Here is a 27021-nt window from a genome sequence, read left to right as displayed (position 1 = left end):
CTCAGTTTTGCTCAGCCTAATCTCAAACTCTTGAGCTCAGACGAGGTGCAGTGGCTCACTCCTGTAATACTAGCATTCTGGGAGGCTAAGGCGAGTGGATTGCCTGAGCTCAGGAGTTGAAGATCAGCCTGAGCAAGAGTGAAACCCTATCTCTAAAAAAAAAAAGAAAAAAAAAATTAGCCGGGCATGTGGTGGGTGCCTGTAGTCACAGCTACTTGGGAGGCTGAGGGAAGAGAATCACTTGAGTCCAAGAGTTTGAGGTTGCTGTGAGCTATGATGCCATAGCACTCTACCACAGAGACAAAGTGAACTCTATCTCAAAAAACAAAAACAAAATTAAAAACACTCTTGAGCTCAAATGATCCTCCCACCTTGGCCTCCCACAGTGCTGGAATTACAGGTGTGAGCCACTGTGCCCAGCCATCTTTACTCTTATCTAAAAAAAATTCCAAATGCATATGTTGTCCATAAAGAAGCTGGGAATACCAAAAACTTCACAATCTTTTAGAGAGAAAGTCAATGTGTAGGAACAGAAAGCTGAAAAAATGGTAGGGAAGCAACTGGTGGGCAACAGAGCCAGAAAAAGAAAACCGGTAAGACAAGAAAAGCCAGAAAAGAAAAGAAATTAAAAGCAGAAGAGCCTTTTAAAAACAAGAGAAAGACAACAAGACATGGTGTAACTAAGACTACAATAGATCTGGATATAGATGGTAAGTTATCTGAGGGCAAAACTGTGACTAATTCCAACATAGAAGTTACCTTTAAATGTGTGAAGAACTATAATGTAAAAGAAGACAGAAAATTCTTTAAAATGGCTTTATTATAAGGAAGCAGATTTTCACTTAATATAAGAATGATTTACTATATTTATAAACCCAGAGCTGTCCAAACATGTAATGTGTTATCTTGGGAGATATTTAAACCCAGACTAGTCTCTAAATCTCTAAATGACGTTGTAGAGAAGAGTCATGCATCGGAGGAGAGAGGAGTTGGATTACTATCCTATCCAATCGTAAAAGTCTGATAATCCCACCTCTTTGCTCCCCTGCAAAGAACTGCAGCGTGCCTTGCTGGAGGGCAATGAGTAAATATTTATTTACAGTAACTAAGTTTTTCCCTTAAATCTTTTTCTCTATGTTTTGCTCAGATAGGATGCTATATATATAAACACTTTTATTTAAAGAGATAGTAGAAAGAAAAATGAGAGGCTGAACTGTTTTTATTGATTTGTGGACCAAAAAGATAGTTGGGGCCTGTGTGGTGGCTCACACATGTAAACTCTAGCACTTTGGGAGGCCGAGGCAGGAAGATGGCTTGAGGTCAGGAGTTCAAGACCAGCCTGGGCAACAAGCGATTATTTCATCTTTACAATAACAAATTAGCCAGGCGTAGTGGTGCCTGCCTGTAGTTCCAGCTACTCAGGAGGTTGAGGAAGATCACCTGAGCGCAAGAGTTTGAGGTTGCAGTGAAGTATGATGATACCAGTGCACTCCAGCCTGGGCAATAGAGTGAGATCCCGTCTCAAAAACAACCACCACCAAATAGTGAGGGCTCTGTGTCTTCCCCTATTTTTTAATCTCTGAAGTGCCAGATTTATTCTATTATTTACCCAGAACAGGATTCTGACTGTGATAAAAGGGAGGACACTGCTGCCCTCTAGGAAATCAATAACAAAAGATGAAAAATGTATTCCTAAACATGTTCCCTCAACAATGTCATCTATATATTTAGTTAGGCTATTACTAAAGTTATTAGCTTTTAACCTGTATTTCTGATCTGTGGGAATAAACTACTTTCTCCTCTTCTTGTCTTTCAAATTCTAACATGATAGGAATTTGTTTACCAAATGGAATCCCCCATGAATTTATGATTGTTGATCATAGCCACCATTCTTCCTTTTCTAGCCTAACTTTACATGGGTTCCTACTCTAACACGGTATCTTCCTAACCATTTCAGATGCTCTTTCCTAGGCCTGCGCCGATGTGTTTCTTTTTGTGTCGCATTTTGGTGTAGCACAAAGGAGATCCTAAGACCCAAGGGGTAACACCAACACCAGCATCAATGAGAACAGCCAATGGATACTATCCACTGTAGTGCAAAGGAGACAGATATGGTAATTCTACACGCCCTGCAAAATACAGAATGCGTTGTCTCAGTTTCTAGTGCCAAAATTGCAAACAGGTAATTCGAGTGTAATGAAAAAAAGCGAAATTTCTATGTATTATAAAAACAGTATTTGGCTAGGCAAGCTGGCTTGTGCCTGTAATCCCAGCACTTTGGGAGGACTGCTCAAGGCCAGGAGTGCAAGGCTGTAGTGAGTTATGATCACATCATAGCACTCCAGCCTGGGTGAAAAATCATGATCCTCTCTCTTAAAAATCAAACAAAACAACACAAAAAAGCAATATAATAGTGTTTCTCAAAGCTATAGGGCTGTAAAGAAGTGTGAAATTATGTAATACCTACGAAAAGGACTATTAAGGAAAGCAATTCTGTAGAGTAGTTCTATGTCTTTACTATACTCAAAATACTTGGGGAAAAAAAAACAGAAAAAGCAACAATGAGAACTTGTCTTACATTACTTTTGCCTTTTCTGTTTTCCTTTTGTAAATATACGCCCACTGGATAAAATACAAGTATAAATTTTGATCAGTAACACCTTCTAAAATATAAATGACCCTCAAATACCTGTGTCCTATATGCTTATATATAGGAAGTATTATAAAAGTGACTTAGGAAAAGTATTACAAAGTGAACGGCTTAAATCCAAAGAAATTTAAGAGTAGAATTTATAGTAATATTTAGTAGAAAGAAATATATACTGGGTTCTAGGACAATCTCCAGTCTATTCTTTTTTTTTTTTTGAGACAGAGCCTCAAGCTGTCGCCTTGGGTAGAGTGCCGTAGCATCACAGTTCACAGCAATCTCCAGTTTCTGGGCCCAAGCAATTCTCCTGCCTCGGCCTCCCAAGAAGCTGGGACTACAGGCACCCGCCACAACACCCGGCTATTTTTTGTTGCAGTCGTCATTGTTGTTTGGTGGGCCCAGGCTGGATTTGAACCCAGCTGGTGGCAGCTCAGGTGTATGCTGGCACCTTAACTGCTTGAGCCACAGGCACCGAGCCTCCAGTCTATTCTTAATCAACAGAGTCAGTAACTTCTCCTCTCATATGTAAACAAGTAGTAAAATTGACCTGCAAACTGAATTTCCTTCATATTCCTAGAATTATTAGCATATAAGAAAATGGTTAGGGTGGCGCCTGTGGCTCAGTGAGTAGGGCGCCGGCCCCATATACTGAGGGTGGCGGGTTCTAAACCCAGCCCCGGCTGAACTGCAACCAAAAAATAGCCGGGCGTTGTGTCAGGCACCTGTAATCCCAGCTGCTTGGGAGGCTGAGGCAGGAGAATCATGGAAGCCCAAGAGCTAGAGGTTGCTGTGAGTCCTGTGACATCATGGCACTCTACTGAAGGCGGTAAAGTGAGACTCTGTCTCTACAAAAAAAAAAAAAAGAAAATGGTTAAAAGATAGGTCCAAAATGCAGGTGCTTGGTTTAATTTCCAGTATGATCCACTCAAAGCAAGCCATTTGAATAAGATTAATTTATTAAGAGTAGGATGCATTTGGAAAGACATGTTTAACTTTAGTAGTTGTTTTTGGTTTTTTTTTGAGACAGTCTCAAGCTTCACCCTAGGGTAGAGTGTGTTGGCGTCATAGCTCACAGCAACCTCAAACTCAGGCTCAAGTGATCCTCTTGCCTCAGTTTTTCTATTTTTAGTAGAGATGGGGGCGGGGGGTGCATCTCCCTTCTGCTGAGGCTGATCTTGAACTGGTAAGCTCAAGTAAGCCACCCACCTTGGCTCCCAGAGTGCTAAGATTACAGGCATGATCCACCACACCCAGACAACTTTAGTGGTGTTTTTTTTTTTTTTTTTGAGACAGTCTCAAGCTGTCACCTTGGGTAGAGTGCTCTAGCATCATAGCTCACAGCAACCTCAAACTCCTGGGCTCAAGTGATACTCTTGCCTCAGCCTCCCAAGCAGCTGGGACTACTGGCACCCATCACAATGCCCGGCATTTTTTTGTTGTTGTTGCGGTTGTCATTGTTGTTTTAGCTAGCCGGCACTGGGCCAGGCCGGGCTGGGTTCAAACCCATCAGCCTCAGTGCATGGGCCAGTGCCCTACCCACTGAGCTACAGGTGCCACCCCAACTTTATTTATTTATTTATTTATTTTTATTTTTTTTTTTTTGGAGACAGAGCCTCAAGCTGTTGCCCTGGGTAGAGTGCTGTGTCATCACAGCTCACAGCAACCTCCAAGTCCTGGGCTCAAGTGAGTCTCCTGCCTCCGCCTCCCAAGTAGCTGGGACTACAGACGCCCGCCACAACGCCCGGCTATTTTTTTGGTTGCAGCCGTCATTGTTGTTTGGCGGGCCCCGGGTTGGATTCGAACCCGTCAGCTCAGGTGTATGTGGCTGGCGCCTTAGCCACTTGAGCCACAGGCGCCGAGCCCCACCCCAACTTTAGTGTTTTTTTTTTTTAGAGACAGAGTCTCATTCTGTCACCCTGGGTAGAGTGTTGTGGCGTCACGGCTCACAGCAACCTCCAGCTCTTGGGCATAGGTGATTCTCTTGCCTCAGCCTCCCAAGTAGCTGGGACTACAGGTGCCCGCCACAAGGCCTGGCTATTTTTTGTTGCAGTTTGGCCAGAGGCAGGTTTGAACTCAGTGTATGGGGCCAGCGCCCTACTCACTGAGCCACAGGTGCCACCCAACTTTAGTAGTTTTAAATGCCTAGTCAAATATCAATAAGGAGTAGATGAAAATAAACACAGCTATTTAATTGCTTACTTTCAAATAAAAAATTCTAAGCAGTTAATATGTGTTTGTTTTTCAATATCCACCTTCTTAGCTCCCAAGAGATCAAGAATTTTTTTTTTTTTTTTTTGAGACAGAGTCTCAAGCTGTCACCCTGGGTAAAATGCCATAGCATCATAGCTCACAGCAACCTCAAACTTTTGGGTTCAATAGATCCTCTTGCCTCAGATTTTCTATTTTTAATAGAGACATGATCTCACTTTGCTCAGACTGGTCTCGAACTCCTGAGCTCAAGCAATCCAACCGCCTGAGCCTCCCAGAATGCTAGGATTACAGGCGTAAACCACTGTCTCTGGCCCATTAAGAGATTAAGAAATAAACAACAGTCAGAGCCTCTCATTCCTGGAATATGTTAAAGATTCATTCTCATGAGGTAGGTTTGTCTCCACAATATTAGGTGGAAATCTGGGCACCAAATATTTAAGTGAACTTCTTGGAGCTACCTTAGAAATGAATAATGGCAAAACCAAGGCAAAAATCCAAGACTTTATACTGATCAGTACTGATACCTTTAGTCTAACTTATTTTTTACTTATCAATCAGTATTAAGACGTTGAACCACAGTAAAGCAAATACCTACTTGGATCTGCCTCTAGTACTAAGGATGGAATGAGGTAGGGGAAGGAAATCAAAACTATTTACAGCTTTATGTTACAAACATCAGCAGCATTAACTTTAAGTTATACAAAGCTGGAATGTCCAATAGGCTTCCCCTGATAACGATGATGGGTATCTTTTGAGCCTGAGCTTTGTCCAGTACAAGGCTTGGCCTTTCTCCTCTCAATCATTCTTACCCATTGACAGAAAAATAGCCTCTCCTTTGACCATCTGTAAGGGTCTCTGAACACTCTTGTTGCACTTCAGAAAACTGAAAATCATCACTGGCTTACCAAACTTTTGGATTTAGAATAATTCCAATACAGAGAGAAGCAAAATCAGGGTGAAATTTATAATAGTAATTAATAAAAAGCTACATACAAGGATGAAAACCAGAAATTCAGGAAATACAATCTCAGTTACAAAAGCATAAATAAAATTTAAGATTATATCTTCTTTTAATCTGTAAAAAAAAGATTTAAAATAATCTAATAATAATAGTTTCATTAGTTATTTCTTTTTGAAAAAATAAATAGCTCACATTCAAGCATTTGCTATTTTGTTCCAATTTTTTTAGTATATGTGCTGCCAGAGTGAGCACCAAGCATTTGCTATTTCGTTAAGGAAAGTTCTTTTATCTCTATTTCATAGATAAAGGGGGAATACTTTATACACTTTAAAAGTGAGCACCAAGCATTTGCTATTTCATTAAGGAAAGTTCTTATATCTCTATTTCATAGATAAAGGGGGAATACTTTATACACTTTCTGTGTTAGAGAATAGCTCTGCAATATTTCAGGTTGATTTGAGGTCTCTCTTATTATGAGAGAGTCAACAAATATGCTTATTTACAAAATATTTGTTATGAATAGATAAAGCCTGTGGCACGAAAGATATATATACACACTGGATTTTTGTTTGTTTGTTTTGATAGAATCTCAAGCTGCCGCCCTGGGTAGAGTGCCGTGGTGTCTTAGCTCACAACAGCAACCTCCAATTCCTGGGCTCAAGTGATCCTCTTGCCTCATTTTTTTTTTTTTTCTTTTTTGCCTCACTTTTTCTATTTTTAGTAGAGACAGGGTCTTGCTTTTTGCTCAGGCTGGTCTCAAACTCATGAGCTCAAGTAATCCACCTGCCTGGGCCTCCCAGAGTGTTAGGATTACAGTCGTGAGCCACCACACCCGGCCTAGTACATCGGACTTTTAAATTTAACCCAGTCCTCACATCTTTTCCCATTTTTGGAGGAAAGCCTGTAATACCAGAGTAGCAGTTTTCAGAACAAATCAGAGAATGATTATTTCTACGTGTCTCCAGAGACAATAGAACAATACTGGTGGCTGTTGAACGGCAAAAGATCCTTGGAATTACTGTTCTCTCTCTCTCTCTCTTTTTTTTTTTTTGCTTTAAGAGGTCTTCTTCTCAAAAACAAAAAGTCTTGTTTAGAAGCTTCATCAACTCAAAAGCATTGAAAAGTAAAATAAAATTCAGTCATTTTAGCTTTCAGAACAAATGTTTGAGACATTAACCAAATCATCCTTACTGGTACATTCAAGTGCCATAAAAAGCAAGCTACATGCAGTTTCATTAATATTGAAGTAAAAAATGACAGGTTAGGCATCCACATTGTGTTTGGAAGAGAGGGAGTACTCATATTTACTTCAGGTAAGTTTTACAAATCAACATGCAAACGAAAGACACATACTTGTCACAATAGAACTTTAGCTCACAAGGCCATTAATTAAAAACAATTGATTTCAACATAAGTACAAGAAGAAACAAGTCTGCAGTGTATCAAGAAAACAAAGTATATCAAAGTATATTTTAAGCTTATCATAATAGCTACGTATTACTTTTAGCAATATAAGTACTAAGCCATAAAGTAACACAGTATTTTAATTCAGAGATGGGTTCCTTTTCCTACAGATCTTGAATGAATCTGTATTGTAGGACGTTTAAAGACAGATAGAGCAGTCTGGGAAATTCAGCTCTGGCTGGAGGCAAAAGGGCACCAGTACCATTTTCCTTAAACCATATCAACATTCTATTTATGAAAAGATGGCATTTAACCTTGGGAGATCTCTTGAATATATTTGGCAGGATAAAGTCATCTGTCCCTGCACAAGGTAAGAAACAGTTATAAAAAGGCCACAGAAATCAAAAGCCCTTTTCCAGAAAAGGCTTTTGTATATACTGGTTTGATATCCTAAGAAAAGGAGTGGTTATGGATTTGTAGACGAAAACATTATCATATTAAGGCTTTTGAAAGATTAGCGAGTTGAATTTTTTTCTTAAACTACAGAACCCATGCCACACACATGACTGTGGAAGATTAGGAAAATATTCCATCAAATGTTTCTAGAGTATCCTGGTTTGTGTGAGACACTAGATAGCAGGACACAGCAACAGTTAACAATAAGAACATGCAGGGTAAAAGAGGTAAAGCTTTTGGGAGAAGTACCAACCTGCCTATATGCTTAAATCTGATTTGTTTAAACTTCAGCGCAGAAAAGCTGGCTTGGGCTTTGTTACTTCTTTGTACCTCACAATATATGCTCTACAAAGAGTAACATTTTATTGACAGATAAATGATCACAAGAGCTTCCCTAGGACAGTGAACTATCAAGATTGGAGGGCATTATACAGGAGATAATACAGTTAAATCCAAGGACAGAAGTTCAACGGTTATTTTAGTTTTAACATTTCAGACAAGCACCCTGTTTTCCAATCACAGAAAGACCAACCACCAAACAGCCAATACAAGGACCACGAGAAAAGACATCATGAAAGGAATGCGAGGAGATGGAAAAGTACTAAAGGAGAGGTGGCACTTTTTGAGAGACTTGTGATCCTCAGGGATTGGAATAGAAACCTTGGGAAGAATTTCTTCATTTTCTTGCTGGGGCAAGGCTCTTTCAGTAGGTCTCTCTTGCCTTTTAATTTTCTCTTCATCCTGTACTAACAGAGCACGTTCCTGTGTCTGCTTTCACGGTAGAAGATCAAGAAAGACAGAATAAGATGAACAAAATGACAGATGAAAAATGCTCAAAAATGATACTTGGGGATGTGCAAAGGATTTGGAAAGATCTTTTGTACACTCTTGATTTTAGCTCTATTTTTTGCACTTTATCCCGGCAAAGTTTATATAATACAGCAGGTAATCAATAGATAATTTTTTGAATGAATGAACATTAGGACTCCTGAAAGTTCAAGGAATCACTAGCTTTCCTCAGTTACATTATTTATTCCTCTTTTGAAGATATTCACAAATGAATCTGGGGTCTTTTTTGCATGCTTTGTTACTGCCAATCGCCAATTTGGCAATGCCAATAATGAAGCATTCTTCTTGCCATCAGAAAAGTTATTTTTATTACAAATACAATGGCAGAATATAAAAAGTAATCCCCATATCTCTTCATATAGACTTAAAAACTGCAACAGTTCATTCAGTATGGTAAGTAGCTTTTGCTTAAGGAAATAATCTTAAGCTTATACATTTTAAAGATTGCAGAAGAAAAACAAGAAGTATAAAAGTTTATAATGTGCCTCCTGGGTCTACCCCAAAAAAAAAAAGAAAAAGAAAACCCCACAAGACTTTAACAATTACAAACTCTCTTCCTGAATCATGATTAAAAATAACAATGATAATGACCATCATGAAGGATTATACATTAAGCAAATATTTTTAACACTTTAAAGGAAAGGGTTTTTTTCTCCCCAATTGTCCAATTGAGAAGTTTTTCTCTACAATTTTCTGTACTCTGCTGTCCATAGTCAAGGCAGATGTTATCTATGAAAGGAAAAACTTGGCTCTAAGCTCTCTCAGTCGAGCTAGCTTTCTCTGATCAGTTTGGAAGTTCAACACTGGTTCTTTGCACACCCCTAAGTGATATGTATCAGGGAGAAAGTAGCTAGGGGACTGGTCAGCGAAAAAGAAAAAGAAAGGATGCAAAATTATGATGATTTTCAAAAGAAAATAAAGGGGGAGAAGAAAGACAACATAAAAAGAATAGGGCATAATTAAATTCATTTTCTCTCTGAATACATACTTACATCTTCATGCAGCTTTTCAACCAGCCATGCGCCCAAATAAGCAAATTGAAAGCTGCAAAAGCTGCAGTAGTGAAAGTGTTATGAGTTAGGCCAAAAGGCTGTGGGGGTGAATTTACTAGTATAGCCAAAAGAAAAAAATTATTTAGCAGCTATTGTTCAGTTCTGGGGGGATTATTTGCTTGGTGCCATGACAAGAGCAAATTCCAATTGAGAAGCACAAGTCATAACAGCAGTTTTACCTCTGGCCCACCAAACTTTCTTTCCGAAGGAAGGACAGAGGTTTTCTTCACCTGGTCATACACAAATTATATAAAATTCAGTTGGCCTTGCAATGCAACAACAATGCTGTCAAAGGTGGAAGAAGTAAACCCAGACAACAGAAATATTATCCTAATTATTAAAGAAAAAGAAAGATATGCCAGACAGGGAAATCATCCCAATATAAAAGGTGACTCACAGCACAGTTCTTACGTATCCCACCATTCACTAGAGGGATAATAATACAGAAGTAAAATTGTTCAAGTACTCCTATGGATCTAGTTGAGTTTATTTCTTTAAAATACAGAGAATGACATCACCGTTCCTAAAACTGGCCCTGAGATGATTTCTGAAGGATTTCTATTAAAAGACATAAGATCTTTTCTGGAAATGGAGACTGATTCAAATTTACCCAACCTTGTCCAAGAGAGTACCAAGTAACTTTTTCAAAGTGGTTGATCATCTTTTATCTCTTGCACAGAGTCAAAAAGAAAACTAGTAAATAACACTTAGAGTTTATAAAAAGGGTTAACCAGGGTAGATAGCAATAAGGCATTTTTTCATGAAATCCCGGACTTAAAGAAATTTTAGAGTTAGAAAGGACCTTAAAGATCATCTACTAAACTGAGGCCCAACAAGATAAATGGCTTATTCAGAATCATGCATTTAGGATTTCATTAGCTAGACCCTCTCGATCAATTAAGTCAAAACTAGTACTACTAGGCTATGACTTTAATGTTACCATACTCACTCACTGAGTCATTACAATGATTTACACAAATATTCTCACTCTGTTGCCCTGGCTAGAGTGCAGTGGTGTCATTGTAGCTTGCTGCAACCTTAAACTGCTAAGCTCAAGCAATCTTCCTGCCTCAGCCTCCTGAGTAGCTGGGACTACAGGCACATGCCACCATGTCTGGCTAATTTTTCCATTTTTTGTAGAGACAGAGTCTTGCTCTTGCTCAGACTGACCTTGAATTCCTGAGCTCAAGCAATCCTCCCACCTTGGCCTCCCAGAGTGCTAGGATTACAGATGTGAGCCACCACACCTGGCCTCAATGTCATTTTCATTAAACAGATTTACTTAACTTATAGTGGAAGATTTCCAAAACAGGTAATGATAGCAATGACAGAAAAAGAACGGCCCCTAAAAGATATCTCTGTCCTCCTATTATTGTGACTATCTTACAAAACAGTGTATTAAAAGTTTGATGTTATATATAAAGATAAAATAAAACATCAGTTGTTTTCCTACTATAATCATTAATACTTGGTGTTCTGTATTCTCTGCTTAGGTTCAGTACATAGTTGTGAGCAATCACCCAGATATTCCTAAGTCGTGTAAATATTCAAGAAAAGTTTTAAAAAATGGCAATCCCTTCCAATTTTGACCTTACTAAATTTAGTAAACTTTCTGGTCCTTGAAGGCATAGTTTAAATATAAACAAAGCTCCACTGGCTTATGGTCAATTCATAAACACACATTAGCCAGAAGCATGCAGCTGTAGAGACAGCTCTCAGAGCCTACTCATCTACTGGCAACTCTAAATGGCTCCCATAATTGGACTGAATAGCCTACATAACTTTAAAAATAAGTGTTTGATTATGAATGCCTTAAAGCCAAAATGAATTTGTCAGGCATCAAAGCCAAATCTCAGCTCTAAGCTTTCTCTCAAGTACAGAATACTAATATACAAAAACATTTATTCCATTCCTTCTCACAATTGTTCATGTTGGACAAAGTACTCACTCCTTCTCCTGTGGGGATTTGCCCATTGATGTTAAGAGTTCGGAAGGGAGAGTGAGTGGATAAACGTTTATCCCATTCGCTAGGCCGTGGTTCTGGTACAGACTCCATGAAGTTCTTTTTCAGCTCACTGATGCTGGCATGATGCTTTTTGATCTCTTCTTGACTCTTGTCTAAATCCTACAGTTGAAAGAACAAAGATGTAAAAGAGTAAGTATTCAGGACAAAAAACACACCAAGGGCAACCCATCAGAGAGTGGGCACTGGCAGAAAACACACCACATCCAGGATATATATTATGAATCCATTAATTGCATTGTAATTGTAAATATACACACGGCATATTTGTTTGCTTTTAAAAAAAGTGCTTTTCTTGGAAGCAGTGAAGCATCACAATCCCATAGTTCTTAGCAGTTACATAACCCATAAAGAGCTCAGCCCTTAATTTTATAATTCTTCTTCCCATTATGATGCAGCACCAGATCTCTGAACTCCTCATCCCAGGAAGGTAACCCCACATCGCAGTTAGCCTCAGCTTGATAGGAACTGATTTAGGCTCAGCTCAGCAGGATGGAGATAGCAACAAACTAAATGTTAAATGAAGGGCAATGGGAAAGATTCAACTTCCACCATTAGCTACATTTTCTTGGTAAGTTACAAACATATAGTAGCCCTTCTATTTCCATCTGGAGATAGTTTTGTTTCTCTATTATTAGGTGACTGTTTTTGGTTTTTGATAAACAGGGACAGCTTTTTTTGAATATAAAGATTCGTTACTGAAATTGTTAAAGCATCAAGAGCAGCTTGTTACTATCTCTGAAAAATCACTTGGGAGTATGTAAAATAATTGCTTTTTTTTTTTTTGGTCAATACTATTCACACAAACAAAAGTTTTATGTTTTCCAGCTTCTAACAGCTTCACTTTATCTCAATGCAAAATAGAAACTTCTTTTTTTTTTTTTGGTTTTTTTGGCCGGGGCTGGGTTTGAACCCACCATCTCTGGCATATGGGACCGGCGCCCTACTCCTTGAGCCACAGGCGCCGCCCTAGAAACTTCTTTAACTAACATTCTATGAATTAGGAGTTATCTTCCTGAAAAATTAATATAATTCAGCTATTCCAGCAAATTTGAATACTGGGCAAGTAGAGATAGAGATAAGCTCTTAAAGGGGATACTCTAGGAAGAAATGACCAAAACTAAGGTTAATGGGCCAGGCTTGGTGGCTCACGCCTGTAAGCCTAGGCAGGAAGATCCCTTGAGCCCAAAGTTCAAGACCAGCCTGAGCAAAAGCAAGACTCTGTCTCCACTAAAAATAGATGAAGCCCAGGTGCGGTGGCTCACGCCTGTAATCCTAGCACTCTGGGAGGCCAAGGCAGGTGGATTGCCTGAGCTCATGGGTTCAAGACCAGCCTAAGCCAGAGTGACACTTTGTCTCTAAAAGTAGCTGGGCATTGGTGGCAGCATCTGTAGTCCCAGCTACCTGGGAGGCTGAGGCAAGAGAATCACTTGAGCCCAAGAGTTTTAAGTTGCTGTGGACTGTTATGTCATGGCACTCTACCGAGGGCAACAAAATGAGACTCTGTCTCAAAATAAATAAATAACTAAAAATGGAAAGATTAGTTGGGTATTGTGGTGGATGCCTACAGTCCCACCTGTAGGCTACGAGGCTGAAGCAGGACTGCTTGAACCCAGGAGTTTGAGGTTGCTGTGAGCTAGGCTGATGCCACATACTCTAGCCAGGGCAACAGAGACTCTATTGCCAAAAAAAAACAAAAAAAAAAACACCCCACGGAAGCTAAGGTTAATAAAATAAGCTAGAAATAATATTCAGGTCTATGTAAAAGGAAGTATTTAACAATTTTCCAAAAGGAGACTTGACCAAAAAATAGTCTGGTGAATATAACTTAAAGACAAACACTCAAAATAACTCAAAAGATCTATGCTTGATATCAAAACATGTGGAAGCCCATCACTTGATAACTGCAAAAAATTCTGTTTTTATTATATATCAAGGCAGCTTCTGTATCCAAGAAAAGCATAATGCTAAATATATCTCTTAATATGCTGGGTGAATTTTGGAATTAGTCTTTCTTTTTCGGCTCTATGTAAAAGCCATTCTTGAGGGGGAAAAAAATCAGAATTTGTTTAAGTTTTTTTCTTAGAGCAATATAGATTTCAACTAAATAAAGCTTTTTCAGAAGTAATTCAAAGGGAAAATAGTATAGGAAAAAGAATCACCGAGATACATGACAACAATTTTGATTTTCATTCAGAAAATTCACTTACTAGTCTATTCTTTTCATTTTTTGCAAGACTGAACCGTGTATATTTACACTGAGATCAGTCAAAGAGAAAACTAACCCCAAAAGGGCAATCCTGTAGCTTCCCCATCACAGTATCTTTTCCTTGCTGGAACGAAATATAAGTGTATCTTATGAATAGGAGCGTCACCATGGGAAAACAACAGTTTGCACTTTTGTTCTAGCTACAAGCAGAAAAGCATATTTACTAGCTAAAGGAAAGCATGAACAAGCCTACACAAAAATCGAAACCCACCAGGCACTGTGACCCAGCTCCTGACTAGAAATTCAATCTGTTTGGGCCAAGAACAACTTAAGACATTTGGAAGGGTTAAAAGTATCAATGGTGCAAAACAAAAATGAGTAGGAGATACTATGGAGAATCATAACTCTCTGAGTTAGCTTCTTAATATAAGAGACTGGTGATTTGTTAATCTTCTTGCCCAGCTTTTGATTGGCTTGGAACCTGAGAAAATAAATGTTTCAATAAAACCAGTAGCTTCTGAGGGAGCTTTCTCCATCCTTCTTAGCTGGCTTTGTTGAAACCTGTGGGGGCACAGAGTAAAATTAAGATCTCAAAGGAACCTGTTCCAAATAGAATTTGTCATAGACACTTGCTACAGGTTCTCTCTGGGAGATGGAGGAGGAGGCGGTAGATCTAAAAATGAACTCGACCTTATTTGTGCCAGAACAAAGCATTAGTGGGGGTGGGGTAGGAGAAGGGGGAAGAGGGATGCTTTAAAAAAAGAAAAAAAAAAACCTGCTAGAGTGACAGATAACTTGAGAGAATTTCCTTAAGGAAGGGGAAAAAAAAACCTTTTTTATAATAACCAAAGAATGATGGTCAAATGACTCTGGCTGTGCTCAAGATAGTTTTTGATGCCTCTCGTTTTATAATTTTAGCAGCAAACTGAATAGTCCATTAAATATAAAATATTGTATTTTCAAAAGGCAGTTAGTAGTTTTAATTTTCAAACACACACACTTATTTAGAAATCCCCTCTCATGGCTGTCAATGAAATGCTGGGGGGAAAAGCATCACACACGGGAACTCTGTGAGTCTCAGAAGCCATAACACACCTCATGGAGCAAATGACAAATATATGATTGGTACCGCAGGTTCCAGTTAAGAGAAGTCACTAAATACACATGTCTAAAATCCAAAAATGCTACACTGCTGAGTAAAGATCAACCAACATTCACTATCTTACCCTTCCTAATCTGTGAAGATTGAACCCTTCAGGGCTATTTTCAGATATGGGATAACACAATGAAATCTAATTGCCAAGTCTGAAATATCTAAAGGTCTAGCATTGGAAAACGTCATGTTACATGAGCACTTGGGATTATGTAAAGCACTTGGGATTATGCCTACCATGCAGTACATGTTTAATAATGAAGGCTGGTCATAATTTTTATGACTTTTATCAAAGTACTTTATACATGATAGATACTCAAAATACAGATATTGGCAAAGAATGAGATGAGAGGGTAATTATTAGAGGTTATATATTAAACCAGGGATCTATTTTTAACAGTTTCTTCAAATTTCGAGTTTAATAATATATGTATTTTTTCTTTTTGAGACAGAGTCTCACTCGGTGCCCCGGGTAGAGTGCCATGGCGTCACAGTTCACAGCAAACTCAAACTCATGGGGTCACGTAATTCTCTTGCCTCAGCCTCCCAAGTAGCTGGGACTACAGACACCTGCTATAATGCCTGGCTAATTTTTCTATTTTTAGTAGAGACAGGGTCTCACTTTTTCTCAGGTAGGTCTCAAACTCCTGAGATCAGGTGATCCACCAGTCTTGGTCTCCTAGAGTGCTAGGATTACAGGTGTGAGCCACCACACCTGGCCCTCCAATAATATTTATATTTAATATATGGTCATTTTTTCAGATCTCAGCTAATGTTAAAATGTTATCTCTTCAGAAAGACCTTCCCTGTTCATCTCATTTAGATTCCCTTTGTTAGCACAGCAAACTCTTTACTTCCTACATTTTTTTTTTCAGAGACAGAGTCTCACTTTGTCACCCTCAGTAGAGTGCCGTGGTGTCACAGCTCACAGCAACCTCCAGCTCTTGGGCTTAGGTGATTCTCTTGCCTCAGCCTCCCAAGTAGCTGGGACTATAGGCGCCCACCACAACACCCATCAATTTTTTTGTTGCAAATTGGCCAGGGCTGGGTTCGAACCCGCTACCCTCAGTATATGGGGCTGGTGCCCTACTCACTGAGCCACAGGCGCCACCCATATTTCCTGCATAGTTTTATAATATAGGAAATACAGTGTATAATAATGTACAATCATTTTATTACTATTTGTTTACTCATTTGTTAGTTTTCTTCTCCCTAGATCCCTACATTATAAGCTTCTCAAAGGTGGGAATCATATTTATAATTTTTCCATATATTTATATTTCTTTTATATTTAAGTTAAATCCCTGATCTAAGAGTTTATATAGATTTCTTTTGGACTACAGTTGTAAGATAATCTGGTCACCAGCCTCTATATAGTATATGAGTTTTTCTGATGTGTAAACTAACTTGGCATCAATTTTTCCATATACAATAATTCCAGCTCCCTAATTTTTCCTCACAGAGTTCCCTAATCTTCTGGTTTGTTTTATATTTCCCTTTCCAATGTAGAGCCCTAAAATAGATGAAGTGTACTCATCTAGGTCTGGTAAAAATCTGACCAATGTCAAACATAATAGAAAATTAACCTTACAATTCCTTTAAGTATATTGCTATTTCTGAATGGAAAATAGTATAGTTCATAAGAGTCAAATAGACCCTAACTCAATCCTAGCTTTACCAATTTATCAGCTCTGTGGCCATTAGGAAATTACTTAATTTCTCTAAGCTTCAATTTTCTCATCTTTAACATAATAATCTCATACTCACAGGCCTGTTTTTATGATTAGGTATCTCATGACATAGTAACTACTCATTAAATGCTAGGCTTCCCTCTTTCCTTCTTGTACGTTACTGACCATTCTTTAGTAATTTTTTCTTATCCCTAATATTTTAAATCCACTCAGAATTGTGATAATTTTCCCTATGTTTCCATATTCTCCCAGTTCAGAAAATGAAAGAATAGTGCAAATTTGCATCTTGGGACATATAGAAGTTTACACCCTTAGAAAATTCACAGAACTTTTAGCAGTGATGAAGAACTTTCTAAAAATGGGTAAAACAATGGAACCATGAGAGCTAGAGGTAGTCCCAATCATATATTTTTTCAGATAAGTATGAGAGATGAAAACTAAGAAGAATCGAAAGAAGAAATGATTGCGTATCTTCATCTCACCAACATGCAAAAGCATTTTAAACCTAAGATTGTCTCATGCAAAGGCATGCAAAACCAAATGCAGCATAGAATGAAGAAAAGGGGACCAGCAAAGAACGCAGAAGGTTTCAGGCAACCAACTGAAATAAGCTTCAAGTTCATACAAACCTCCAACATTAAATTGCTATGTCTGATATAAATGTTTTCACCATCTAGTCTTTCTCTCTTTTTCTGTGAAAATGAAAGGGGGAAAAAACAGAAAAGCATAAAAAATTAAAATGTTGTTCTTGCGGAAAAAAACGAAAAATTGGCAAACCAAAAAATATTTTAAATTAAATGTCCGCAGCACAGCATATGCCAACATGAAATGGTCAGAGAACCACAAGGACATACAGACAACACGGTTACCATTAGAAAATTATGACCTTGTACATGAATGATGAAAGAATGTGATGATGTTATTTAAATAGACAGCGCTCCTGGCTTCATTGGCTTCTTATATAACAAGCTGTTTTATGTTCATTTTTGAAATGAAACTGTTTGAGGCTTACCTTAAAATATATGACTTTAAAAAGCCTTAAGTTCCATGTGCCATGGAGTGAAGAAATGCTTTAAAAACAATTATTTAGCTTTGGGGCATATTTAATACTTAGTAATACTGCAGCATTTGGATATCTAATCCCTTTTATAAGTAAGATCTAAGGGCATTTTATACATGATCAGCCAATAAATATATTCAGTAAGAAAAGATTCATTCCACTCTGTAGTTGAAAAGAATAAGGCACAGAGCAGTCAAACCCATAGTTATTAACTGTATTGGGAGTTGCCGCTATGATTTTTTTTTTTTTGAGACAGAGTCTCACTTTGTCACCCTTGGTAAAGTGTTGTGGTGTTACAGCTCACAGCAACCTCAAACTCTTAGGTTCAAGTGATCTTCTTGCCTCAGCCTCCCAAACAGCTGGGACTACAGGTGCCCACCACAACGCCCAGCTGTTTTTTGTTGTAGTTGTCATTGTTGTTGTTTAGCAGGTGGTTGGGTTTGAACCCGCCAGTCCCGGTGTATGTGGCCGGCACCCTAACCACTGAGCTACAGGCGCCAAGCCATATGATGGTTTTTATGATAAATGTGTATAAAATATCATCGATGATTCCATGAACATAATGCCATTGTGAAATAGTTCAAAAAATTTATATATAAAAGATAGGTTTGACCCTCACTGATTATTTCATTTTGCTTAAAAAGATATTTTCCTACTAGAAGGTTTATTTTAATGAAATCTTTCAATATGTAGCACAGAATTATAATTTCTTTGTATATGTGTGTGTCTATACACACACACGTATATATATCTCATGTTTGTTGTTTGAAAGTAACTTCTGTTTAAAAGAAATCAATGAAAAGAACAGATCACTGTCTTTTTAATGCACTGCCAGTTAGCATGGGTGAAATGGCGATGTAGTTTTGTGAAAGTGAGAAACGGCTAACCTTCCTCATTCTTATCAGATCTTCAGTTTTTCCTGCAAGCTTCTGTTTCGCCATAATTTTAAAAAGAAAGAAAAATGATAAAATATTTGCTCATTGAAGTTTGTTTGAACCTTCATTTTATAATTTTTTTAAGGATAAGGGAGTAAGGGAAAAGAAAAAACCGAGGGGTGGAAGGGAAAGGAAACAAGTGGCTTGTTGGCACAAACCTGTGTTTGGTCACCATTTGAGGTGGGTACTGTGACCTCGATGTGGGTTTTTTCCACCTACATTTAAGAAATAAAGTGGTAAAAACATTTTAGGTTAGTAGGCGTCTATGAATAGTATTGTTTTAAAATAAGCTGCGTCTTTAAATGGATATGTAATCATAATGATGCATTCTTATGCAGGGAAGTATATTACTTCCAAAAGCAATCTGTTAGTTTACCATCACATGTTCCAGGCTGAAGACGTAGTATGGATAGCCAAATTATCAAATAAGAAAATTAGGGTAATTATTCTATCGATGAAGAAAACATTTTTGTACTTGTTTATAAAAAGGTACTTGCTAAAAACAATTTAGGCTTATTTAATGCTATAGCCATGTTTTTAGTTTGCTTTTGTTTTTTGATCATGTGGAATTACTTTAAATAGCATTTAAAAACAAATTTATGAATGAAGATAACAATATATGACATACATCATAGTTAGAGATAAAAAGAAAATCTTTACAGTCAAAACGCACATGTAATAAACCACATATGACACCAAACTGGTAAATACAAAAGATTGGTTAGTTGATCTATAAAGAAGATAGTGTCACCCTTTAGTTTATTACACAACAAAAACATCAAAGTAAATTCGATCCAAATTATAACTGACACATGCAATTACTCCCATGGCTGATTTATAAATAAGCATACACAGGACTCAGCTGCAACATTCAACACTCTAATCTCTCTAGGGAATTGGAGCCCATGTAGAAGAGGAAGATTCATCCTTAATAGTAGAAAGAGAATAGCTAAGGCCTCTGGCCTCACTTTGAAATATCTTTAATAATGTCATTTTATATACAGAAAATGGAGTAATATTACAAACAGGCTATTAAGAGAAAGCAAAATAGAGTGAGCAGTATCTAAAGCATTGGATATTACAAATTAGAATACGGATAGCTTTTATTAAGGGTTAAATCAATCACTTTGTATCACTAAGTTCTTTATAGAACCTCATGAATCTATGGTTTTGACATTGTTTTGTTTTGTTTTTTCCCAGACAGAATTTCACTATGTCACCCTTGAGTGCCGTAGCATCATAACTCACAGCAACCTCAAACTCTTGGGCTTAAGTAATTCTCTTACCTCAGCCTCCCAAGTAGCTGGGACTACGGGTGCCAGCCACGACGCCCAGCTATTTTTTTGTTGCAGTTGTCGTTGTTTAGCTGGCCCAGGCCAGGTTCAAACCCGCCAACCTCAGTGTATATGGCTGGAGCCATAACCACTGTGCTACATGCGCTATGCCATTTTTGACATTCTTTTCAATCACACTAAGCAGTATTACTTTGGAGTATAAGGTCATCGTGCTTTTTTCTTTAGGACTGAATTTAAAAACATAACACCAAACTGTGTGACACAGATAATCATAAGCACAGCTACAGCACTTTTAACTACCACGTTAATTAATAATTTGGATCATTTCTACCCTGAGTCACCGCACGCTTGCTGTGTGGCCATTAACAAGTTATTTTATCTCTCTGAGCTTAAGTTTTCTTATTGATGAAATGGAGATAATATCTTCCTGAAATTGAGTACTGAGAAAATGGTAGTTTAAATTATTTTATAAAACTTAAATTCCTTATTTAAATGACTAATGACTTTTTTTCTTTTGCTGTTGGTCCTTAGCAGTCTAATAGCAAGAAATTGAGAAATTTTACTTTTGTTCAAGAAATGGGGCCTGATAGCAACAGTTGTTCTGGGTATGCCCCTAACAGAACATTAAATAAAATAAAAATATACAAGGGGAAGAGACACTACCTCTCTACACCTGTAAACAGACCTTGTCAAATGACCCAAGATGACAAAAACCTCCTCTGTCTGGCACCAAACTCATGTTAGATAATGAAATTTATATAATTGGGCTATTTTATTACTGTTGCTGCCTTATCTAATAAATACAGCTTCAGGTAAATGCCATAATTATTTTCTAATAGCACAAATAAAATCTCTGAATAACTCTTAATTCTGCCACTAGTGTTAGAATAATAGGTTATCAGAGCTGGCATTTAGTCTCACTTTGAGATACATGAATAAGTTTATATAGAATTAATTGGCAAGAAGACCCGATATGGGGACTTCAATGGAAATCATACACTAGGTAGTGATCGCTTAACTCTGCTGAGGTCCCAAAGGCAAAGAGAACTTATTCTTGAATATACTTGTGTCTGGCTTACAGGCAAAAGGAGAACAAGTAAATTAGCAGAAAGCCAGAGGAATCTAAGCCACTCAGGAAGATTCCCTTGACGACTCCAGTAATCCAACAGTTTCTAGCTAGTGTAACAAATGAAGGACTAGTCACAAGTGCCAGGTAAGATATTCTAACATTAAAAACCAAGAAGGTAGTCTAATATTAAGGCATTGTTTACACTGAACCCAATGGCCAATGTCATGAATGTTTGGCCAGGCACAGCAATGAAAACACCCAACATTCACTCCATCTTTCTTTCTCTCTGGACTCCTGGTAGTTCCCCAAGGATAGTAAATTCGTATGCCATATGTCACAGTTTGTTTGCTTTTTTAATACAGTTAAAACAAGAGTTAGATTGTCCACTGGTCTATAGATAAACTAGACATTGATCTGGCTCTCCAAAAGAACAGGACTAATCCATCTACCAAGGTGAGAACACTTACTAAGATTCTATGTGGTTTTAAATTTCTTTCTTTTTTTTTTTTTAGAGACAGAGTCTCACTTTATCACCCTTGGTAGAGAGTGCCATGACATCACAGCTCATGGCAACCTCCAACTCCTGGGTTTAGGCGATTCTCTTGCCTCAGTCTCCCCAGTAGCTGGGACTACAGGCGCCTGCCACAATGCCCGGCTATTTTTTTTTGTTGTTGCAGTTTGGCTGGGGCTGGGTTTGAACCCACCACCATCAGTATATAGGGCCAGCGCCCTGCTCACTGAGCCACAGGCACCACCTAGACATATAAAAATGTAATTCTTTTTATGAAGACTGCTTCTTATAACTCCTGTTTGCCACAGTAGGACCTGTATTTATGCTAAATCTGACCTAGTACCTCAATTTCATCACTGCTTAGAGGTGTTTCAAAAGCTTACCAACATATAGAAGATCAGTATAATTACTGTTCCTTCTGGGAAATCTGCCACTTAAATTGGTGACTTTGCAACACAGTGCAATGACTGTGGGTACAATCAACTCAAAACCATAAGCAACTCAGCAGTATAACCACTCCTACGTAACAGATCTTCCTCTTTTTATAAAGCTACTTAAGATATGAACAATCACATAGATGTGCTTTCTAAAGCCCTTGTTCTTTGGAACTGTGCATAATCTATCTTATAAAATCAAATTATATTTTAATCACAATAGCAGAGCTTACTCTTAGAAAGCAATGTGGAGATTTCTTCTGGAAGAGTAAAAGTTATTTAAAAAAAAAAAAAAAAGATGCTCAGGCGGTGCCTGTGGCTCAGTGAGTGGGGCGCCGGCTCCATATGCCAAGGGTGGCGGGTTCAAACCCAGCCCCAGCCAAACTGCAACAAAAAAATAGCCGGGCGTTGTGGTGGACGCCTGTAGTCCCAGCTGCTCGGGAGGCTGAGGCAAGAGAATCGTGTAAGCCCAAAAGTTAGAGGTTGCTGTGAACTGTGTGACGTCATGGCACTCTACCCAAGGGCGGTACAGTGAGACTCTGTCTCTACAAAAAAAAAAAAACATTTAAAAAAAAAAACAAAAAACAGATGCTCAACTATGCTGGTGTGTTTTGTAAATCCATTTTTTAAATAGTAAGTTAGGGGGGTCATGGGGGGGTGAAGGTCACCTGAAAACTTCTAGGATTGCTTATACTCTTACTGACATAATTCTGTGAAAATATTATACAAGTCCGTGGGATATATGTATTCCTTCAGAAAGAATCAGGAGTAACAAGAATAATAACCTTGTTAGGATTCTACAAGAATAATGAATTGTTCTGAAAACTTTCCTGGTCAAGGGGTTAAAACCTCCAAGTCGGAAAGTGGATTAGCTAGATATTTGGATTTAGGACATACCTTCCAGGCTTCTGTGGGTTCTGGCTCAGCTTGCTCAAGTGGTTCTTCTTCCTTTTTCACTTCAACCTTCACTGTTTCCTTCTGTGCTTTAGGGACCACCACCTTTTTGACAGGTGCCCCTGGGACACCGCCTTCTGTGACCTGACCCTGAGCAATGGCTGGTGCAGAGGTGGGCCGAGGACTCCGGTCTGAATCAACAGCTGCTGCTGTGTGAGAAGGGGAAGAGGGGAGAATAGTGAAGGCAAGAGCCACCACACTACTTTAAAGTCACCAGGAAAATAACCGTGAATCCGGAACACATTCAAACGTTACAGTGTCTAGTGGGCTAGCACACAGAAGGTACTGAGAAAGCTAAATGTACTCCTAACAGAGAAGCTAAGATGTGTTAATGAGGATGCTCCATAAATGCTAAATTCAGGAAAGGCAAGAATGAAGTAAGAAAAGAAATTGAAAACCTGTTAATTTTGTAATATTTTAGTTTCCAGAACCTGAAATATAGTCTATGGAGGGGGAAAAAGGGGTTAAGTCTGGTTTCATCCATGAAGACTTTTTGAAACAAAGATCTGTTTATTTTTAGGTGATTTCAGGAACCTAAAAATATATTCCAGGAAGAAAGAATTAAGCCTGATTTCTTCTGTGGAATGATTATAAAACGAACTTGATAAATGGCTCTTCTCATAAGATATGAACATTTTTTGATACTTATAAGGGCAAATCTTTGAACCAGACACTTTCCCTTTTACTAATAAATCATGTGATTAAAATAATAGGAATTCAAAATCTTTGGCCCTCAGTCACAAAAACAAAACAAGAACACCTTTTGAGTTCTTATTCTCTGCCAGAATCTTACTAATTCACTCCTATTCTCTAATATATTCGGAACAGTGGTTCTCAACTGAGGATGAACTTTGCCCCCAGAGAACATGTGGCAATATCTGGGAACATTTTTGGTAGTTATACAACTAGGAAGGGAGAGAAAGGAAGTACTGACATCTAGTGCATAGAGGCCAAGGTTGCTTAGGTTGAGAAACTTTGATTTACAGAAGAAGTTGTGTACATTGTTTTCATTTGGACTATTTGGCTTTTAGATAGCTTACTTCAAATAATCACTCATACTCTTTTTGTGGTTTTTATCTTCATTCCTTCAGAGATTAAAAAACGTCCATATGTTTTGTAGTAAAACCTCACGAGTACAGAATAAAAGTGTTTTTCCACGTGACTTAGTATTTCCAATAAGAGATCATTATCCTTTCTTCCACTGAGACTTTTAAGTTTTAATTATTTTGCATAGAAATCTTAATTTTAATTACTACTCCTGCTTTCTTAAACTCACTCTAATTAAAATGATTTATCCTGAAAAAATCTAGATTTATAAGGTAAAACAAAAGAATTCCATAAATATGAATAGAAAAAAAAATTCCTTGGAGGGAACGTAAGAAAACTTGTGACAAGTTTCTGCTGTTCAATGAAAAATCTGTGGCCTCTTGTTAGTCCCTAGTACTTACGGATGCTCTAAGCAGTCAATGCAAGAATGGCAGATGGCAGACCAAGCCTAACAACGCAGGGGGATATGACAAAATGTTTTGCTCACAGTTGTGTTAAAGAATCATTATACATGTGTATTCACACCTCCTCTCGAAGAATTAATTCAACTCTGCCTGGCATCATAGAAACATAGCCCATGCTTTCACCATGTGTTATTTTGCCACTTGTCTTTGGTTTTAATCCAATACTAATATTGCAGAGCCAAATGATTTATGTCTTAGCAGCCCTAGCCTTAGCAATCTGTACTATATGTGGAAAAGTGGGTATAAGTATGAAAACTGACTGCTAGAAACAGAGGCAGAAATAGAGTTCAGAGAATGGAAAAATAATAACATTATAATGAAAAGTCCTGACTGTGAAAGGCAGTGTGAAATAGAGGCAAAAGCCAGTATAGGCAGTCCCTGATATACAAACATCTGACTTATGTACAATTCATACTCAAACTTACAGTAGGTCCCCAAGTTACAAACATTCAATTGATGTACAACTCACACTTACAGAGGCTATTACAGGTAATAGGTAAACGTACCTATTCCAACTTACATACAAGTCCCTTTTGTTTTTGCAGTTTTTGGCCAGGGCTGGGTTTGAACTTGCCACCTCAGCATATGGGGCCGGTGCCCTACTCCTTTGAGCCACAGGCGCCACCCAAACTTACATACAAATTCAACTTAAGAACAAACGTACAGAAACTAACTTGTTTGTAATTTGGTACTGCCTGTAACAAGCCCAAGCTCACTTCATATATAGTAGTGTGGCCTAGGGCATGGTGCTTAATCTTACAAACTTTAGTCTCATCATTTCTTTCTTTCTTTCTTTTGAGACAGAGTTTCACTTTGTCACCCTCAGTAGAGTACAGTGGTGTCACGGCTCACAGCAACCTTAAACTCTTGGGCTTGAGCAATCCTTTTGCCTCAGCCTCCCAAGTAGCTGGGAATATAGGTCCCTGCCACATAATGTCCAGCTATTTTTTTAGAGACAGGGTCTCATTCTTGGTCAGGCTGCTCTCAAACTCCTGAGTTCAGGCAATCCACTTGCCTTGGCCTCCTAGAGTATTAGGATTACAGGCATGAGCCACTGTGTCTGGCCAGTTTCATCATTTCTTTCTTTTTTTTTAAATTTTTTCCTGAGTCTCATCATTTCTAAAATGTGGAAGATACTAACCCTAGGATAGTTGGGAAAGGGATAGTCAAAGGACATAAAACGACTTTATGAAATCAAAATATTAATAACTTCCTTCTAGTGTCATACCTAAGTAGTTGTATTTCTTTTGTTACGGGTTAATATTATTTCAAGATTAATTATGTACACATTGATAAGCAATTCAAATCAAAAATATCATTTGGGGCTCAACACCTCTAGCACAGTGGTTACGGCACCAGCCACATGCACCAATGCTGGTGGGTTCGAAGCCAGACCCAGGCCAGCTAAAACAACAATGACAACCGCAACAACAACAAAAAAAAATAGCCAGGTGTTGTGGCGGGCACTGTAGTCTTAGCTACTTGGAAGGCTGGAGCAAGAGAATCACTTAAGACCAAGAGCTTGAGGTTGCTGTGAGCTGTGATGCCACAGCGCTCAACCAAGGGCGACATAGTGAGACTGTCTCAAAAAAAATATAAAATCATTTGGAAGCTCTAGAGAGAGGCAGTTTTTTTTTAAGAGACAGAGTCTCACTCTGTTTCTCCAAGCTGGAGTGCCATGGTGTCAGCCTAGCTCACAGCAAACTCCTAGGTTCCAGCAATCCTCCTGCCTCAGCCTCCCAAGTAGCTGGGACTATGCACACCCATCACAACGCCTGGCTAATTTTTCTATTGTTAGTAGAGATGGGGTCTCACTGTTGCTCAAGTTGGTCTTGGACTCCTGAGCTCAAGAGATCCTCCCTCCTTGGCCTCCCAGAGAGCTAGGATTATGGGGTGAACCACTATGTCCAGCCAAGAGGCAAATTTCTTTCATTTTTTTCAATAAGAAAACTGAAAACTATGGATCACAATATAGTATTATGGTAGTAATGTTTTTTTAAAACAGCCTTAATGAGATATAATTCACATACTATATAATTCACTCACTTAAAGTATATAATTCAACTCATTTTTTATAGTAAATGTTGGGGTAGTGATTAATTTTTACGATTTTTGGCTCTTTAGTTTTATTAATTCATGTGTTAGCTATTATAAGATTTTTGTGCATATATAGAGAACACTTAATTTAAAAATTCACTATCTCCCATTTCTTTGTTTTCCTCTGAGATAGGGTTTTGCTCTTTTGCCTGGGCCAGGGTACAGCAGCAGCATTATAGCTTAAGGGAACCTCAAACTCCTGGGCTCAAGTGAACCTTCTGCCTCCTGAGTAGCTGGGGCTACAGGTACATGAAACCACGTCTGCTAATATACTTTTTATTTTAGTTTTTGTAGAAATGGGAACTCACTATGTTGCCCAGGTTAGTCTCAAACTCTTGGCCCCAAGCCATCCTCCCACCTCAGCCTCCCAAGGTGGGCTTATAGGTGTGAGCCATCATGCCTGACAGTATTTCCCATGTCTAGACAAAAAAAGAAAGTTCTGGTGGTAATACCCTTACTAACTTCGTATTATATTGCTATTGGTTGTCAACAGAAACTT

General features: G+C 38.3%; 1 protein-coding gene across 23 annotated transcripts in view; it reads right to left on the bottom strand.

Annotated features, from left to right (window-relative positions):
* The window catches only part of EPB41 (erythrocyte membrane protein band 4.1), a 222585-nt gene that overhangs the window by 36574 nt on the left and 158990 nt on the right, over positions 1–27021 (bottom strand). For 4 of the 23 annotated variants that reach the window (XM_053576609.1, XM_053576596.1, XM_053576600.1 and 1 more), the window contains exons 12-16: positions 22858–23063; positions 18810–18866; positions 18604–18645; positions 17286–17348; positions 11529–11705 (exon numbers count right to left, since the gene is read on the bottom strand). In XM_053576609.1, the coding sequence (XP_053432584.1) occupies positions 11529–11705; positions 17286–17348; positions 18604–18645; positions 18810–18866; positions 22858–23063 (545 nt within the window). Of the gene's footprint in view, positions 1–5843; positions 5934–9759; positions 9811–11528; positions 11706–17285; positions 17349–18603; positions 18646–18809; positions 18867–22857; positions 23064–27021 lie in introns of those variants that run through there. The other 19 variants (XM_053576599.1, XM_053576612.1, XM_053576618.1 and 16 more) reach the window with 13 other exon arrangements.

This window comes from Nycticebus coucang, chromosome 22 (genome assembly GCF_027406575.1).
Source record: "Nycticebus coucang isolate mNycCou1 chromosome 22, mNycCou1.pri, whole genome shotgun sequence".
In the NCBI taxonomy this organism is placed as follows: Eukaryota; Metazoa; Chordata; class Mammalia; order Primates; family Lorisidae; genus Nycticebus; species Nycticebus coucang.
This window is presented reverse-complemented; position numbering and strand designations above follow the sequence as displayed.